This window comes from Centruroides sculpturatus, unplaced genomic scaffold (genome assembly GCF_000671375.1).
Source record: "Centruroides sculpturatus isolate CEXI.00-Female unplaced genomic scaffold, Cexi_2.0 scaffold1040, whole genome shotgun sequence".
In the NCBI taxonomy this organism is placed as follows: Eukaryota; Metazoa; Arthropoda; class Arachnida; order Scorpiones; family Buthidae; genus Centruroides; species Centruroides sculpturatus.
In genome coordinates this window covers 246,745-263,995 of record NW_019388358.1, presented here as the reverse complement: position 1 = coordinate 263,995, position 17,251 = coordinate 246,745, and the positions used below count along the sequence as shown (strand labels likewise).

Here is a 17,251-nt window from a genome sequence, read left to right as displayed (position 1 = left end):
GACCACGACGTTCCTTGTTTTGAAGGCCAAGTTAGCTCCCAATTTCAACCAGTGCCACCTTGTGGGAGCACTGATCCGACGTTGAATCAGTGTGAAGCTTCTTTCATGATGTACGACGCCCTTTTTTATAGCTTGTGCCCCCTTTTGTATAGTCTACGGGCACCGCTGCTCCCGGGGGTCTTTTATGGAAAACCGGCTCCTATTTAGTGAATAAAACCCGGAAAACCCATGTGCCAGGCGCGAACCCACGACCGAGTACCGTGTTTTTAACCACTCTGCCAATGGTGGGCGTCGAAACACAATTTAATCATATTTTATGTCACAAAATTCTCAGTAATTTGATTATTTCCTTACCTGACGAAACCTATTATCTTTTAGTATAGTTTCATTAGATAAATTTAGATCATTTTTATAGTGTATTTACTTTGATTACTTATCAAACAAATAATCAGGGGTAATTGTTCCTTTTGCTCTTTCGGCAATTCCGATTAGACTGACCTCGAACACAATGAGGAATTGTACTTTCTAAAGATGACAGAAAGAAACCTTTATTCAAGTTGGTAATGCCACTTGTAGATAAAAGATATAGGTGGGTAAAACGTGACGTAATTACAACCACGTATTTCGGATGCCGGTGAAAAATCTGTATAAGGACTATCTCGGGATCAGTTCATCGTGACTACTGTATTCCTCACGGTGTTCAAAGTCGGTTCACATACAATGAATACTTCCCAACGTCCGAAGACACAGAATTTCAATTATATTTTCTTCCTCCCTTAATTATATGATTAATAGTATAGAATAATGATTTTGGTATTATATTTTAAAGGCTTCCACGGAGTATAAGGCCCTGCAATTTCGACTGAAGGGCCTCACAAATTAAATATATAATATGTTTATTTGTGATAAAAGTCCAATACAAAATTGATATCATTCTAACTACATAACACAATTGTTCGCTATTATGGAAAATGATATAACAATAATAAGATAAAGGAATAAATTTTGTGCCCCCGAAAGAGGAAAAAATGAGGACTAGATTAGTTATAGATGTGGGGCATCCGTATGTCCGAAACGCCTTAAAAATATGCAATAAAAAATCCGGGAGGAAGAGTTCTTTCCTTCTCCTCCCAGCGAGTTTAAGTTACTTATGTCTATTAAAACGATAATGGATGACTGATGATCACGTCACCAGATATCTTCCTGGCGAGTGCAAACAGTTTGTTTTACTAATTAGTAGAAAGCGAAATGAATGTCCAAAAGGTTGAGGCGATTAAGCCTTGTATTCTGGAGGACCCGGTATCGAATCCAAGTGAGCAACTCCCTAGGATTTTTTCAAGGATACCTCGACACCCGATCGCCTCCATTTGAGGCTGGCCGAACCAACGACAGGTATTTTTTTTTTCTTTCTTTCTTCTTCTTACGATGATGTTAATATGGAGATTATAGCTCACTGTAGGCTCTTTCTCCGAGTAGACTTGTGTAAGTGTATGATCGCTAGGTGATCGATTAGCCGGCTGTATCGAACAGCCATACGTACGCGCGGGAAATAAATGCCTTCCGGGAGGACTTTTATGGGGAACTGGCCTCCTATTCAGTCGTTATAGGCAAGGAGAAAACCCGGAAACCTCCAAGCAGTTAGCCTGTCCGACCGTGGCGCGAACCCACGACGAACCTCCCAGTCTTCAGGGTCTGGTCACCACTACGATGAACGACAGGTATGGGCGAGAAGACACTCTTAGTACCCATAAGACTGAAAGCCAAAAATGGAAACAAACAAACAAACAAAAAGTGGTTGACCTGGAACCCCGATTCAGCTGCGTACTTACCCATCAGTGGCCGAGTGGATAAAATCACCGAACAGTGATAGTTTGGTCATGGTTTCGTGCCTGGCCAGTACAGTTTTCCGAGTTTTCTTCACGTTTGTAACATCAAAATAGGGCCAATTTTCCACGAAATTCCTCCTGGGAGGCATCCCCTCGGCAGATCACGTTGCACTTAACCAAACTCTATCTCGTGGGTTCGTGTGGTCCACGACCAACTATTCACCTACTCGGGGGCCCGTGATATACAACGGACTGTAATTTATACGGCAATCTCCCAAATGGATGTAAATATCTCAAGGACAACGTGTGTATATTATCATCTATATCCGTTTCTATTTATATACCTCTCATAAAAGCTATAAGTTCTTTTCTTGATAAAATTTTACAATAAATATGTCAGGACGAAATTATTTACATAGAATTACTTAGAACAATAATGCAATATTATGATTCTCGATTAATTTTGCAAACAATGAAAAGTTTTTAGATAATAGTAACGACACTGTGCGTGTGTTGCTTATTGCTTATTACCTAGAATCTTATCAGGAAGTGCAAAATGTCAAAAGACACACGGAAACTTCCCACATGTGATAATCTCTCTGTAATCCACGTGTATCTATTAATAGATGCAACAGTATTTTGTTGATAATTATATAATCGATTACTCTACCTTTATCGCTTGTTGCAAACGTAATTGCAATGATCACACACTTTGTTCCTTAATACTAAGTGTCATTTTCCAGTTGCCATGCCTAACAAGTATAGAAAATGGCTATTATTTTCCACCGAAACTTGGTTTTGTGGCCAGGACAGCAATACTTTTGAAATGTAATTTTACAGAACGTTCACGGTAGATTCAGTGCTGAGTAAACTCTGACTAACTTCTATAACTTTCGACAACGTTAGAGAACTCTAGAACGTTCCAGTATTACGTACCCCTGAAATTTTATGGGTTTCTCGACCCCGATTCCCCAGAGCAGGAGGCTGCCAACTTAACCGCTCGGTAATTGGTAGTTGATGCGAACCCGCGATCCAGTGATCAGTGGTTTTATCCACTTGACCACCGATGAGTCTCATGTAATGTGCAATACGTGGTCTATTTTGTGTTTCATTACAAAGAACTGCAAATATACGGAGACTTTAAACAGGCAACTTAAGTTTCGAAACCATTCTAATTCGAACATTTCGTTATCAGACTTCGGTTTGACAGCTAAAATGCAATGAGTCCATAGTATTATGGGAAGTAATCTACCTTTGTTCGGGGGTATTTTACGTTACGTAACTGAAAAGTTCTATGTGATTATAAACACGTGAAATTATTTCGAGAGTATTTCCAATAGCTGTAATTACTTTAAAATATACTATTAAATTTTAATTTTGAATTACTTATTAGATATTGAATGTGTTAACTATTTATTAATTAAATACAAACGCCATTGTTTAATAGTATTGAATCGTCGTAATTCATTCTATTGTGTTAGCCACGCAATAAAATGTACAGGGTTACTGTAGTGAAAGATCAGAGTTGCATTGGATTATTGGGATCATCTGCCAAACAGGGTGCCTCCCGGAATAACTTTCTATGGAAAAACTGGCCCTATTTTGGTGTTAGACTCGGAAAAAAATCCGGAAAATTTAACTACCAATGTTCAGTGTTTTATCCACGGGATCACTGGTCGGTGGATTCGGATTTGAAGCCGGTCCACATCTCCACAATTAATCACGAACTGTACGAGCAGATTGCATCGTTCTCTATACCTCACTCTTTTTAATCACTTGTAGGTAAAGGGCGTAACGAACACAACCGTGAACTATGTGCTGGTGAGCGAGGAACCAGCACATAATTCAATATAACAGACGAAATTTTACATTAGTTCATTACTTACGTGTAGATTTTGAGCCATTTTTGATCCCCCTCTCTCCGTTTCGTACAATGATGTATGCACTTTTGGCAAACCCTTTTCTCTTAATTACTTCTACAATAGTTCGTGGATCCCCGACACCGAAGAAATGACTAAAAAGTTCTGAAAATATTTTCTTAGATTAGTTTATTCGCATGACTATTAAGTGGGCTCTCAAGAACAAATTCGTATGCCACTAATACCACTAAAAACAGTCCAAGTAGACAATGCCACCATCCCTATCCTTCCCCATCGTGTACAATGATGTACTTTTAGCGACCTCCTCCTTCCTCTGAAACTGTACACACAATTGATGGACAATCCCTTGTTTTGTAATCGAAGTGAATTTATTTCAAAATATAATTCCAAATCAGTACACACAGGCAGGTATTTATACTGATATTTACCTAGGTTAACGACTATGGTGGGGAAATTGCGACCTGTAAGATGATGCGAGCAATTACAGAACATTAATACGATTAACCGACAATGGAAAAAATTGCCTCAAATTCATTCCTAAAAGATTGGTTGGGGAACCCCTGGCATTGCTCATAGGAATATAATTTCAAACATGTGTAGCCGAAACAAATACGCTGCTCTTCCATGTGCTGTCATAACGTTTATTTTTGAGTGATGGATACCCCAACTTTCCCCTATATTGCCGTATTACCACTATATTTAAATACAGTATACGCACGGTACTATACGTACAGTGGCGCCAGAAAAACCGCACCAATCATAATCGTTAGATACTTCTGAAAATGAATTCCATCAAGCGCACTAAAATGCCGAAATTTGTTTATGATTGCCTCATACAGGCTCCTTGCAATAATGTAACACGAGTTACAGCAATTGCATCATCCACATTTCACTATAACGTGTTATTTGTAACATCTAAATAGGGGCCAGTTTCCCTTAGAAATTACCCCCCTTGACAGATCGCGTTGCCTTATACAAATAATCCTCCATTATTGCATTCAGAGGATATTCCAGTGGCGTAACTGCTAAAAGAATAGCGAGGTTGCGGCCGAAGTTTTCATCTCTAAAACGTGAACGTCGAACGTCGAGCGCCGCTTACAAGATTGTGGCGCTCGACGTTCGACGTTAACGTTTTAGAGATGAAAACTTCGGCCGCAACCTCTCTAATATCCTTCGGAAATCTGCTATACAATAAAACTAACACAGCGAATAATATAAGTAATTTGTTTTCCAACGCTCGATATATTATGATTTAGCTGACGTTAGTAGCGATTATGTAATATATATATTATAAACATATATACAGATGTTTTTAAATTCTACAATTATTTCCCTGGTAAACAAATTGGCGTTTTTTTGTTAGAGACTCAAAATATTTTAAAAATAATTGAAAAGATTATATTTTCTTTTTGTCCTCATCTTTCAGTGTACGGTCCAAAGAACTGGTAACTTTAGCTGCGTACGAAATTACTTTAATAAGATTATAAGAGAGATAACACTTCCGTTATTTTTCGATTCTTTCCGCCGCGTGGGCCCTAGAGGGGACATTTTCCAGGCTTATCGTGAGTCACTCCATACAGGCCCACAATTAAGTCGGTTGGTGAGCGACAGAGACTACAGAACTACAGAATGAAACTTTCCATATATACTTTTATAATGATATATGATTGTTTTGTAGAGCTTTGGAATCGCACAGTAAAGTATTGTGTAGAGTTTATAACTAATCTGCGGGGTGTAGACAAAAGCTATTGCACGAGCTACATCTTATTTCTTCTACGTAGTGAACGAGAACATAACAGGGCGCAGTTGTCATGCTCTCGACGCCCTTCTCATGGGACAAATCCACTATACTAAGAGAGTGAGGGAAGCACGCCACCACGCCTTAGCCCACTACTTATACTCTTATGGACTTGTATTTAGCTAACCTGTGAAGAAGTAAGATAGAGCCTGGTGTAATGTTTTTTTCTACACCCCTATTCCATTGACAAACTCGCAGAATAGCATTCAAGTAAATTTGGTCGATGCTATTGTAAAAAATAGGAGAAGAATGTTAGTTCACGATGTTAACGTATCATTTAACTTCAAAACAATCGACTTAATAGGTTGATTGTATTGAAAATAGAACTGTAACATCCTTTAAATTGTCGGAGCAAGATATTTGGTGGGTTACCAATTATAGAAATGATTTAGCATAGTTTCCTGCTGTTTTGGTATGCGAAAGCAACAAAGGACATATAAAGTATACGGCTCGACTCTGATATCAGTCGAGTATCACGTATATAAGAAAGGAATTGCCTCTTCTTGACGTGTATCGTAAATGACAAAATATTTATCATTCGATAACAGGAAACAGTAAGTCATGCTACTTTGATTATTGCAGAAGATAATATCTTTCGATCCACATAAATATTGAAAAATAATCTGTTAACAAACAATAAGGGATGTTTTGATGCGTTAAAGCTAGAAGTATCTATTGTGGAGCAGGGCATAGTATTTGTCATAAACAAACAATTTATGACGCTAATTTAATAATAATAACGAATGCTATAACTAGTTTGAAATGGATTGATGGGCGGTAAAGGCTCTAGGTATTTCAATATGGGAAGAAAGACGTGTGATCATCGACAAACAAACTAATTTTTAAGACGTAAGTGTTTACTGAGAACTGGCGAACAATCGATTCATATTTACAGAAACCTCCTAAATTATTAGTGGCCTGGCACTCACTCTCGCTCCATCCTAGTTATGTCCATATTAATGGAATAATGAAATGCAAAGCAAGGGTGAAAGGATAAAGGTATGCTTCCTGGGAGGACTTTCTACGGAAAACTGGTGTTAATAGAAGAAATATTTTAAATTCATTTGCAAATTCAACGGCGCTAACTTTTGGAAATGATAAAGCATTAAAGAATTTCTTAGAAAACACGTGTAAAGAGAAACAGTAACGGTAACTAACTTATCAACGTGTGATGCAACTTTCCACGAGCTTAGTTCACGAGAAATAATTTTTTTTTAATAATTAAAATAAAACAAAACAGGAAGAAGATTATTTCGTCAGCAAAACTGAAAGTTGGTTATTGTAACTTAAGTTACGCTTTTACTTTATTTCTAAATCGTTTTAAATAATCTACCGCTGTGAAACCAAAGCTTTACTTATCATTACAAAGATGGAAAAATAAGAATTGCACACCGAATCGTAATACAAATCACGAAATCACATCACTGTAGAGTCGCAACTTTTCGTCAGTTACGGAAATAAGAGATGGCACAGAAGTCGGTTAACCGTAACATATTTTTAAGTGCGGTTAAAATTCTTTGCAGCAGCTCTTCTAACGAAGGGCAGCCATTTAATCACTCTTATCTCGGTTAACTGACTTTTGAATCGGTCTTTGTTACACGTATACATAAGTAGCATTTATAGAAAATTTCACTGTGATTGTACTTGTGTATAAATAGCCGTAGTTTCGCAACGATGAGACATTATTTCTTAAAAACTCATCCGTTGCATAAGTGAAATTATTAGCACGTATAAGTATTTGTATATGTTTATACTCTGCCCATAAACATTACATTGTAAACACCAAACTCCCAGGATTTGCGTGTAGATTCCATTATTATATATAATACACATCGTTTGGGGTCTTCCACTCGATTTAGTGACAATATCAAAAGCCAACCGGTGATACAATTGGTGTGCAAGCATTTAAAGTCTTCATAAAGTCCGAGATATGACAAGTGACACCCTCGACACTTAACCACCAAAATTTAATAGAATCGACCCTCCTAATACACAAACTACCCAGCAAAATTGCACACATTTTCATCAAAAGGGACAGGAGTTATTTACATAATTATTACACAGAAATATTCATCATTGTTTCCAATGATTGACCTTCTTCATTCATAACACTTCCATAGTTAACAAAAAAAAAAAAAGCACTTGAAGTGGTGACCTTCCCTATTATGACATCATTTCAAGATGCTTACGTAAGAAAAAAAATAAATAAATAACAACCTTACCCTTTTGACTTGAATTTGCTGGCATCTTTTTTTCTCTTTGTATCATTTTCTTAATTGGACAGTACACCAAATTTCCGGTTCTTGTACCTAATAACAACGAAGCAACTCCATGACGTAACTCCACGTTTTGATGACGAAATTCACGTTAAATTTCACGGAACTGTTAGGAATTCTTAAAATAGATAAGCCAAAATAATTAGAAAAACAACACTCAATTTTTTTTAAATATTAATTTAGAAACGGAATTTATTATATAAAAAATGCGTAACGGTCGCACTTCATATAAAGGGAATCTCTAAACGGAGGTTATTCTTTTTCTTTCTTTTAAAATGCACATAAAATAACCCGCAAACAACGGCCGTTATTCACATGTTTCACTGCATTTTTCTATGTACTGTAGCTTACTGTCTGTCGTCCGTCTGTTAGTATGTCCCTTCGTCAATCTCGAGAAGGAAGATAGATGAATGAAAATCGAGACCAGATATGTAAAGCTCCCGATTAACTATATGCAGATTTCCGGTCTGGACCGGAAGCCACGTGATTCAAATTAAAATGCGAGTAAAACTCGCAACCCGGCACTGTGACGTCATAATATACATTCGATTTTTTTTGTATTTTATAATTAAATTTTCAGATACGTATGCTAAGTTCGAAAAAATTTCTTATATATATATACTTTGCAGTCTTGCCAGAAAGTATATGTATAAATACAGGAGTATAACAAAGTACTCTTTATAACCTGTACTCGCTAATATAGTAAATATAATAATATATTCTGTAACAATTTGATACTCCGTACAGAGTGGTTTGCTATGCAAGGTTATATTCTTTATAGCAAACTAGTCTCTGTACAGTGTATAACCTTGCAATAAAGAATATAACCCTCTATAACAGACTATTTTCTGTACAGTGTATAACCTTGCAATAAAGAATATAACTCTGTATAGCAAATTATTAATAATTAATGCAAATAATTTCTGCAAAATCATCCATCTTCTAAAGTTATAAAAGGAATTTAAAGCCTGTTTTGTAGAGTTACACAAACATAATTGCGCTTGGTTTGACATTACCAAGTAATATATAATAATAATAACAATAATGATAACAAATTTATCAATAAATGTTGACATATTTTAATTTGTTTTGAAGAAAAAGAAAAATTTAATAATATAAAAGACACTTAAAAATAATTGTTAATTCTAAATTTAAATATTTATTAAATTTAATCGGATTAAAGTATTTCCGACGATATTTTTTGCAGCATTAATAAAATTATTTTGTCAGTTTAGAGCATTAAAAATAGACATTTTTATTTGTTTACGATTGATTCTGTGAAGTTTAGGCCTACTTCCAACCCAGCTAAGAAAGGATTTATACATTTAATTACATTGCCTGTTAGCGAAGAGATTAAAAGGAGAACAATTAAAGATAATCTAGGAAACGTGTTACGTATTTTTCTTCTTAATAATTATGATTAATCCGTAATAAATGTAATTAAAAATTGTTTTAACGTTAAATTTCTGTGACGTTCTGGCAAGTTTAATCCATCCTGTTAAGTTATTTTAATTAAAATTAACGGAAAAAAAGAGAGTGAGAGAATTTTTACCTTATCTGGCAGTTTAAATTTAAATTTTTCTTGTGAGAAATAACGGCCGAAGAAATTTAAACCCGTAAATAAACCCGATTGGTCGTATGTCAGTTTCTCAGATTTGAATAATCCGTCGCCATTGGTTTATCATTTATTCCTTATTTACGCCTCTTTTTCTTTTTGTTCTAAAGCAACTGAAAAATAGAACTATTTTATTTATAACATTTTTAAATATAAAAATTGATTTCTATATTTAATTAAATACCGTCCCACACGACCGATGTTAGGCGCAAAACGTTTACGCAGCTTTTCTTACTGAGCAACGTGATGTCACAGATGTTTACCACGTGAGAATGTCAACGTTTATAAAGCTAAATAACATCATCTTCGGATAGACAAACAGAAAACAACTTTCGAACTAAAAATGCTTTTCGTCCTCTTATTCTTCTGCCTGAATCTATCGACTGCTGTTCCTCTAGCATTGGGTAAATGTTTAATTTTAGTAGAATATATCTTAATTATAAATTAGTAGTAGTTTTAATGTAATTAGTTATTTTAAAGTTACTACACTGGGTGTTACGTAATACTAATATATTATGTTGGGTATATGGAATCGGAGCCTTATTTTCCTGAAAGCTAAACAAGTTGCAGCTTAGGGCCTACTGTATATTGTAAATTAGGGCCACAGTAAGTGTAAGTAAAGCCCTGTTTGGAAGTATTAATTTGGTGTCGTGGGCGAAATGCCTGTTTAGATGTTATGCACGTGAAGATACCCGGAAAACTCCACGTGGTAGATGAGACACGAACCCACGACCACCGTTCTGTGATTCTATCCACTCGACCATTAATTTTAAATAAGTCATTTAGCGTAAATGTATAGTTTTACACGATGTATTGTCATTTTAATAAATAATGTCATTCTCTATTATAGGAAGACGTTCGAAATCTCTGTTAGACGCATCGAATTTCCTTCAATTACCGAAAACGTCCAAGGAATATTATCCCGAAAAATCGAGAGAAAGCCAGAAAACTTCGAAAGAATATAGGAATACAAAGGAACATTTACGAATTCTAGAAAAGAGAGAGTTTAAGGATGATCTGAACACGTCTACCGAACTTATGGATCCCTATTTTGGAATTCTAGCACTTAGCAATCTCCACCAGTTTTTCAGCAACTTAAGGGGAGAATTTGAAGATTCATCTAGAATAGTAAAACAGGACGACGACAAAAGCAATTATCAGTATCACACGGACAAGAGTTACACCATTTTCACAGGCACCGACAATAATAAATATAATCCGGGATGGATGATGTTGGGGCTTGGAAAATAAATCTTTGATGCTTCCCTTTATTTATTTATTTATTTAAATCAATTTATTTCCTTTACTAAAATAGTTTCAATTTCTGTAACATTAATTATTGAAGTTGAAATGTTAAGTAAATTCATTTTTAAATTATCAATAGGATGATCTCATAATGACATAGGAGTCAGCTTTCTGAATAATGATACAGGTAAATGATTATACATAATTACCAAACTGGAGTGATTATATATATCATGTTACATTATTTATTCAATAAAAGTTTGATTTTAAACTTTGATTTATTCTCACTTAATTTTACTTTGTTCCTAATTTTCTGTTTGATGAGATATAGAGAGAAAAAGCTCATTTTTACGCTAATTTTAGTGAATAAACTTCCATATTTTTCATCACATTAGTTAATAAGGAGCTTGAAGTAACGTATACATTACAATTAATCAACTTTAATAATTGAATTTCCTAACAGAACAACTCATGTTTCCTGTAGCAAAGATAATTGGTTATGTAATATCCAATTAATAAAACTAAAACAATAAATGTCATTTCAGATTCAAAAGATTTGTCTATTAAAAATTCTCCATGACGCTAACTCTTCTCTAATGTAAACAATAGACAAATCTTTTGAATCAAAAAATAATTACATTTATTGATAATATATATATATAAGAATATAGTTGCTACAAAGAACTTTCATTATAAACATTTTAAATTGATTTATCAATAAAACTTCTTTTTATGAAAGCAATAATTTAATTATTTTCTTCTCTGAAATAAAACCATATACATCTCGAACATGAAAGATTTCCAACAGCAACATTAAATAAAAAGAAACGTATGCATAATATATATATTGCTTAATTTTAAGTAAATTAACATATTAACATGATCACAATGAATTTCGAAATGGTAACAGAATACTTACAGGAATTCTAGAAAGAAATTTTTACAGACTCGACATTAGGGAATAGATTAGAACGAAATATCGATGCGGATTTTCTCTCCTTCGGCATTTAAAATATGCCGCGGGATGCTACCGTAGCATCGTTGGGTGTTTATGTAGTAACAGAGTTGATATGTTTCCAATAAGTGCAAAAAATCTGAAAAATATTACTACGTAGAATGTACAAAAAATTTATTTACAAGACTTAATATTTATAAATTTCTCTTTTCTTTTTTAATTATAGGTTAAAACCTATCCGAAATATGAAAAACAAGAAGTACAAATACCAACTTATATTGTGGGTTTTAGCTGATATACTTTCAGAACCATTTTCATGAGAGGATACATATTATATATATATATATTTATACCAGTATATATTTTTTAAAAACCTAAATTATGATGTGCATGTTCATCATTTACATTCATTATTTGCAGTTAAATGGCCAACACCATTAAAATGAAATACAGTTTTGGGCCATTAATTTTCAAAAGAAACAACTTATGTAATCATTGAAATTTATAAAAATTTTTTATTCCTTATTTTATTTAAATAAACTTTAGAAATTTTAATGATGCTAACTGGTGTTTCCATTTAAAATGTACGGCTGGGGCGGAACCAATAGATCGGCGTATTCGTGAAGAGCTTCCTGAAGGGAACGACAAACTTGTACCGACGTCGACGTTGTGCAATCCACCAAATGGGGATAAAGTGCTATCAGTTGTTTCCAAACACTCCATTCGACTAAAATAAAAGTGACTTCGCTTAATTATTCAATTACTTTAAGTTAAAAAATTGAATTGTTAAGAAATAATTAATTAAATCATACCATTTTCACGCGGAGCTTTCTTCAGGGAGGCTGTAAGAGTGGCCACGGCTTTTAAAACAAATGAGATTTCTGCCATGCGATGCCTAAAAATTGACATGTAATATTAATTCAATAATTAATTTCCAGTCCCAAATTTTCAATCTACAGTTTTATAAACTATTAAATTAGGAAGTCACATTTAAGTTACTTCAAATTATCCACATGACAATTTTTTAAATTATCACCTCGGTAAAGGGCATTTTCCACTTAATCTCTCGTCTTCTGCATATTTGTGAATAACTTCTTGAAATCTATGTAAGAGAGATGCCACTGCTAATTTGTTAACTACGCCTTTTTTGTTCTCCAAATCGATGGAACTGCTGTCGGTAATGTAAGAATCGCCCAGAAACGAAAATTGCAAGAGTGTTTCAAAACACGATTTTGCAAATTCCTCTCTCAGTCTTCGACTTGATTCGGTATCTAAAATTAAGCAAATGATTTTAAGATTTATTATTTTGTATATTAAAACAACTTACAGTTTAGATGAAAAATCTTATCAGTATTTTCTTTGATAATTTGTATTGTTTTACGTACTTTAAGATATTGTATTGTATGAAATTGAATGTACAAGGAAGTTTGTACAAAATGTTATCTACAGTAAAATAATAGTTTCAAAATGCAATCATTATTCAAAATTTTATGTAATTAAAAGTGTAAACACTTTTTAAGTCAAAAAAGCTTGCAGTCAATGCCATAATTCTGCAGATTTTCTAGTTTCAAATCTAATTTTAAGAAAAAATTATGACCACTAAGATATTTTGGAATTTTACTTTTATAATTAAAAATCAAATTAATTACAATTTTTCTTTTGTTTCATAGTTACTAGTTCAGAAATAGCTTGAAAATATAATTTAAAAATATGTCACATTTAAATGAAAATAATCATAAATTTATAGTAATATTTTTTGCAGCATCTGTAGAATGTTAAGCATGCAAACAGTGAATAAATTCTGTCTTTTATTGTCATCAAGATGTAAAAATGAAAGCCAATTACTATATATGACCAAATCAAAAGCAAAAGTACATCAAATTATACTGTAACTTGATATAATTTTACTTTTGATAAAATGTTCGAGTGTAGGACCTACAAATTAAACAATATTACTTTAATTATCATCTAAATTTACATATAATTCAGTTAGTAATACAGTAATTTCTTCCAATATTCTGTTATAGTTTCAGATTATACTTTTAAAAGTACTGTAAATTTAACGTAGAGTTTAAACTAGACTGCTTACCAACTGGCGTATTACTCGTCGCAGAATGAATCGATCCTCGATTTAATAACGTTACGAGAGAAACAACAAATTCCTTCGGAACTTGATTGGCATAAGGTAAAATACATTCTCTTATCATCTGAATAACCTATTAAATGTATACATTATTAAATTAAAATATAATAATTACATATATTATATCAATTCAAAAGTAAAATTGCAATAACAGAATATATATATATATATATATCTGTTGTTTTTAAAATTATAATATCCCGAGAAAATACTCCAGGTGATATTTCTAAAAATAAAAAAATATGATAAAAATCTATATATAAATTTATCTAAGGTTGACGTCCAAACTGAATATAAATCATTATATAACACGTACTTTACAGTCCAGAGCTTCATCGCATTGCTGATCTTCTAGACTCTGCGTCGGAGGAGAAGTACTATAAATAAGGGATTATTATTAAGTATGAAAAACTGTGTTATTAAAAATGTAATGATTACAAAATATTATTAGCAATAATCGTATACCTATTAGAAAATAAAAAATCTTCAATAGCAGAAGCTAGATCAGTCCACATTCCCTGAAATTGGGTTGCTGAAAGATAAATTTATTTTATTCTTAAATTTAGATGATAAATCATTTTATTTCTGTTAGGTGTATTATTAAGTTTTATATAACAGGAGGAATTTTATATGAAGATATTTATTAAAAATAAAACTAATAAAAGTACAGTTTAAAATAGAAAAGGAAATGAAACTGAAATCAGCAGATAAACAAGCAAAACCATAACCGAAACTGGACTAATTATTATTCAACTATATTCTGGCTTAATCAACTTATTGTCAAGGCTGGGGAATTTACGAAAAAATAATACAAACCGAAACCAATACTTTAATTTGATGAAATCTGTTAAATCAGAAAAGCAATTTAATATTATAATAATATTTTTTTAAATCTCAAGCTTTACTGAATATAAAAATATTTTGATATTATTACCACCAAAATAAATTTATTCCCCTTTTCATACAAAACACATCAAAATAAGAATTGAGGAGTAAATGATACACGTTATATGTAACACTGAAGTCGTATTGATTAAAAAAAATAATCGATCCAAATCATTTGATAAAATAGAGCTAATTATTTTACTCAAATATTTCTGATTAAGAAATAGTACAGATATGATCATGTGATTCTGAATTATTTTTGCAGATTAAATCATAATTCTTTTTTAAGACATGCAATCACTTCAAATTTAAGATGAATTACTTTTCAAAATGGAATTGAAGTATTAGAGACTTAATTAACGTTTTTACTCTTTAATAATGTACTTAAAATGCTATTATGCAGATACTTCTGAAGAATGATAGAGCATCTCAGACTTAAGATACCATTTTCAGTTCGGAAACGTAAAAAAGGTGTGCACGCATCACATATATATGCATATTAGAATCATCAGACATCTTATATTTCAAAGGATAAACCACCCTTGTCCTTTACTGAAATGAGAAAGGACTCAATTTTCCTTCATCTTCATTATTCAAAGGCTATGCTTTGTAATGACAGTGGATATTTTTGCACAAGCCATGCCTGTCCTCATATATCAATCCATACTCTTTCCCAGAGAAGGGCTGTCCATAAGTTACATAACATAGATACGGGTAGGCGAGTGGGTATGCAAATAATCATTACAATGTGCCACGGGGGTGTTTACAAAAATGTTACACAATGTTAAGGTCTTTAAATCAACCATTGTTGTTTGTTAAATATGTAGGAATTAAGCTACTTTTACACCAAGTGGTGACATCAGATCAAATTTGAAGCCACCAAGGAGCCTTAATTATTTCCAGAGATATTGCTTTGTATGTTATACATGTAATTAATAAAACAATGTAGCATTCAGTGTTCAGTGCCACATATTATTCCTTAGTATACTTAAGAGGTTGATTGAGGATGTGTGTAATGTATCAATATTTTGGGGGTGGGTATGTGTGACAGCATTACAGAGCATGACGAGCGGGATAGTAGTTGGATAGTATAAAAATAGTATTACATAATTTATGGATGACCCTGAAAGCAACGCTTTACCATTAAATATTTTAAATTCCTGATTAAAATAAGATTTACAAATATTTATAGTCAATATGAAAACTAATTTTTAAATCAAAATCTAAAAAAATACAAATGGAGTATTTAGTTATTAATTAGAAAAAATCATTAGTATTAATTATTTTTAAGTGTTCTTTAATCCACTCACAGAAATATAGCAATCTGAATATTCCTGTGAGTTAGAGAACACTGCGCACCGACTCTGTGCCTGAATCCATTGCTGAGTTTGGACCCAAACTCCACATGTGTTATTCTCTAACTCCGCCCAATATTTATTTAAAACTGGCCACAAGAGCATCTTCTCATCAATTCTGTGGTCTGTATTGCCCTCTATCTAACTAAATTCTATGCTATCAATCTAGAGAGTAGATGAAAATTTATTTTTTCTTGGGTCCAGACAAAACTTAGAACCAGTGGTACTTTCTACCCTACCCTATAAATTAATGTCATTTTTTCTAACAGAAAATATAATCTTTAAGACTGCTTTTTATTAACAAAGCATTTTATAGAGTTCAGGGGTAGAATGACATTAGTATAGGTCACTCTACCCTGGACTACCATACAAATTCTCAACAATGCCGTATAAATATACATATTTTAAAATTATCGTATTAAAGATATAATAATCCAAACTAGCAATTTAAAACAAACGTTACTTGAAATTGTTTAATTATGCTGGTGCAATTATAAAATTAAAACATCCGTAAATCAGTACAAATAACACGTAAGATTTAAAATCAATTATTGCCGTGTTTTGTTTTATATGAAGTAACTATTGTGTATAGAAGGATATCTTCTCTCTTCCTTAATGAAATCTCTTCCCAGAAAACACGCAACACAAATTCTTCTAATAGATAATTGTAATTACTATTAAATAGTGTCTAAAAATTATAATTAGACTGATTTAATACACAATCTAAATACTATTCTATAGTTTTTTTATTCTTAGATTAAAAAAAAATTCAAAGTTTCTTTACAATCTACTACACTTACAGTGCTGTCGAGCAACCGGTAAGCCAACGTGCAACACTTTTAACAGTGAATTAACGGCAAGTTTCCACGTAAATTGAGAGGGACAGGAATATTTCATGCCCAACGGAACTTTCAGCATCTGAAAAGATAAAATTAAAATTTACTTTAAAAACCGATTTTGTTCCTTCTTTCTAAATTACAACATTAAATTCTAATAATCAGAACTTAACGAGAGTTATCTTAATTACTTCGTTCGCAAAGGTAAAAATTTGGAAAGTAAAATATAATATGATAGAAATATAATATTTTAATAAGTGATCATCGAATAAGTATTAAATGAATCACAGTAAAATATCTCCATAATCCTAATTCTAAATAATGTTAAAATGGGGAAGAAATAATGTAGTTTTAATATTCATTAACAACAAATGAAATTCTGACAATTATATACAAAATTTTCTGTTTTATACTTTAATATTAAATTTATAATTAAT

At 32.6% G+C, this 17,251-nt stretch overlaps 2 protein-coding genes across 5 annotated transcripts in view; one reads left to right on the top strand and one right to left on the bottom strand.

Moving 5' to 3' along the window:
* The first annotated feature begins 9,075 nt into the window (after window positions 1-9,075).
* On the top strand, window positions 9,076-10,891 carry LOC111616900. The gene is made up of 2 exons (XM_023358260.1): window positions 9,076-9,799; window positions 10,246-10,891. Exons 1-2 carry the CDS (start codon window positions 9,739-9,741, stop codon window positions 10,644-10,646), a joined length of 462 nt encoding a protein of 153 aa, XP_023214028.1. The 5' UTR covers window positions 9,076-9,738; the 3' UTR covers window positions 10,647-10,891.
* Window positions 10,892-11,353: 462 nt separating this feature from the next.
* The window catches only part of LOC111616898 (protein MON2 homolog), a 90,163-nt gene continuing 84,265 nt past the window's right edge, over window positions 11,354-17,251 (bottom strand). For 2 of the 4 annotated variants that reach the window (XM_023358255.1, XM_023358256.1), the window contains exons 24-30: window positions 16,779-16,896; window positions 14,204-14,270; window positions 14,055-14,115; window positions 13,685-13,811; window positions 12,632-12,866; window positions 12,408-12,490; window positions 11,354-12,322 (exon numbers count right to left, since the gene is read on the bottom strand). In XM_023358255.1, coding sequence (XP_023214023.1) covers window positions 12,156-12,322; window positions 12,408-12,490; window positions 12,632-12,866; window positions 13,685-13,811; window positions 14,055-14,115; window positions 14,204-14,270; window positions 16,779-16,896 — 858 coding nt within the window. In that variant the 3' untranslated portion in view covers window positions 11,354-12,155. The remainder of the gene's footprint in view (window positions 12,323-12,407; window positions 12,491-12,631; window positions 12,867-13,684; window positions 13,812-14,054; window positions 14,116-14,203; window positions 14,271-16,778; window positions 16,897-17,251) is intronic. The other 2 variants (XM_023358257.1, XM_023358258.1) reach the window with 2 other exon arrangements.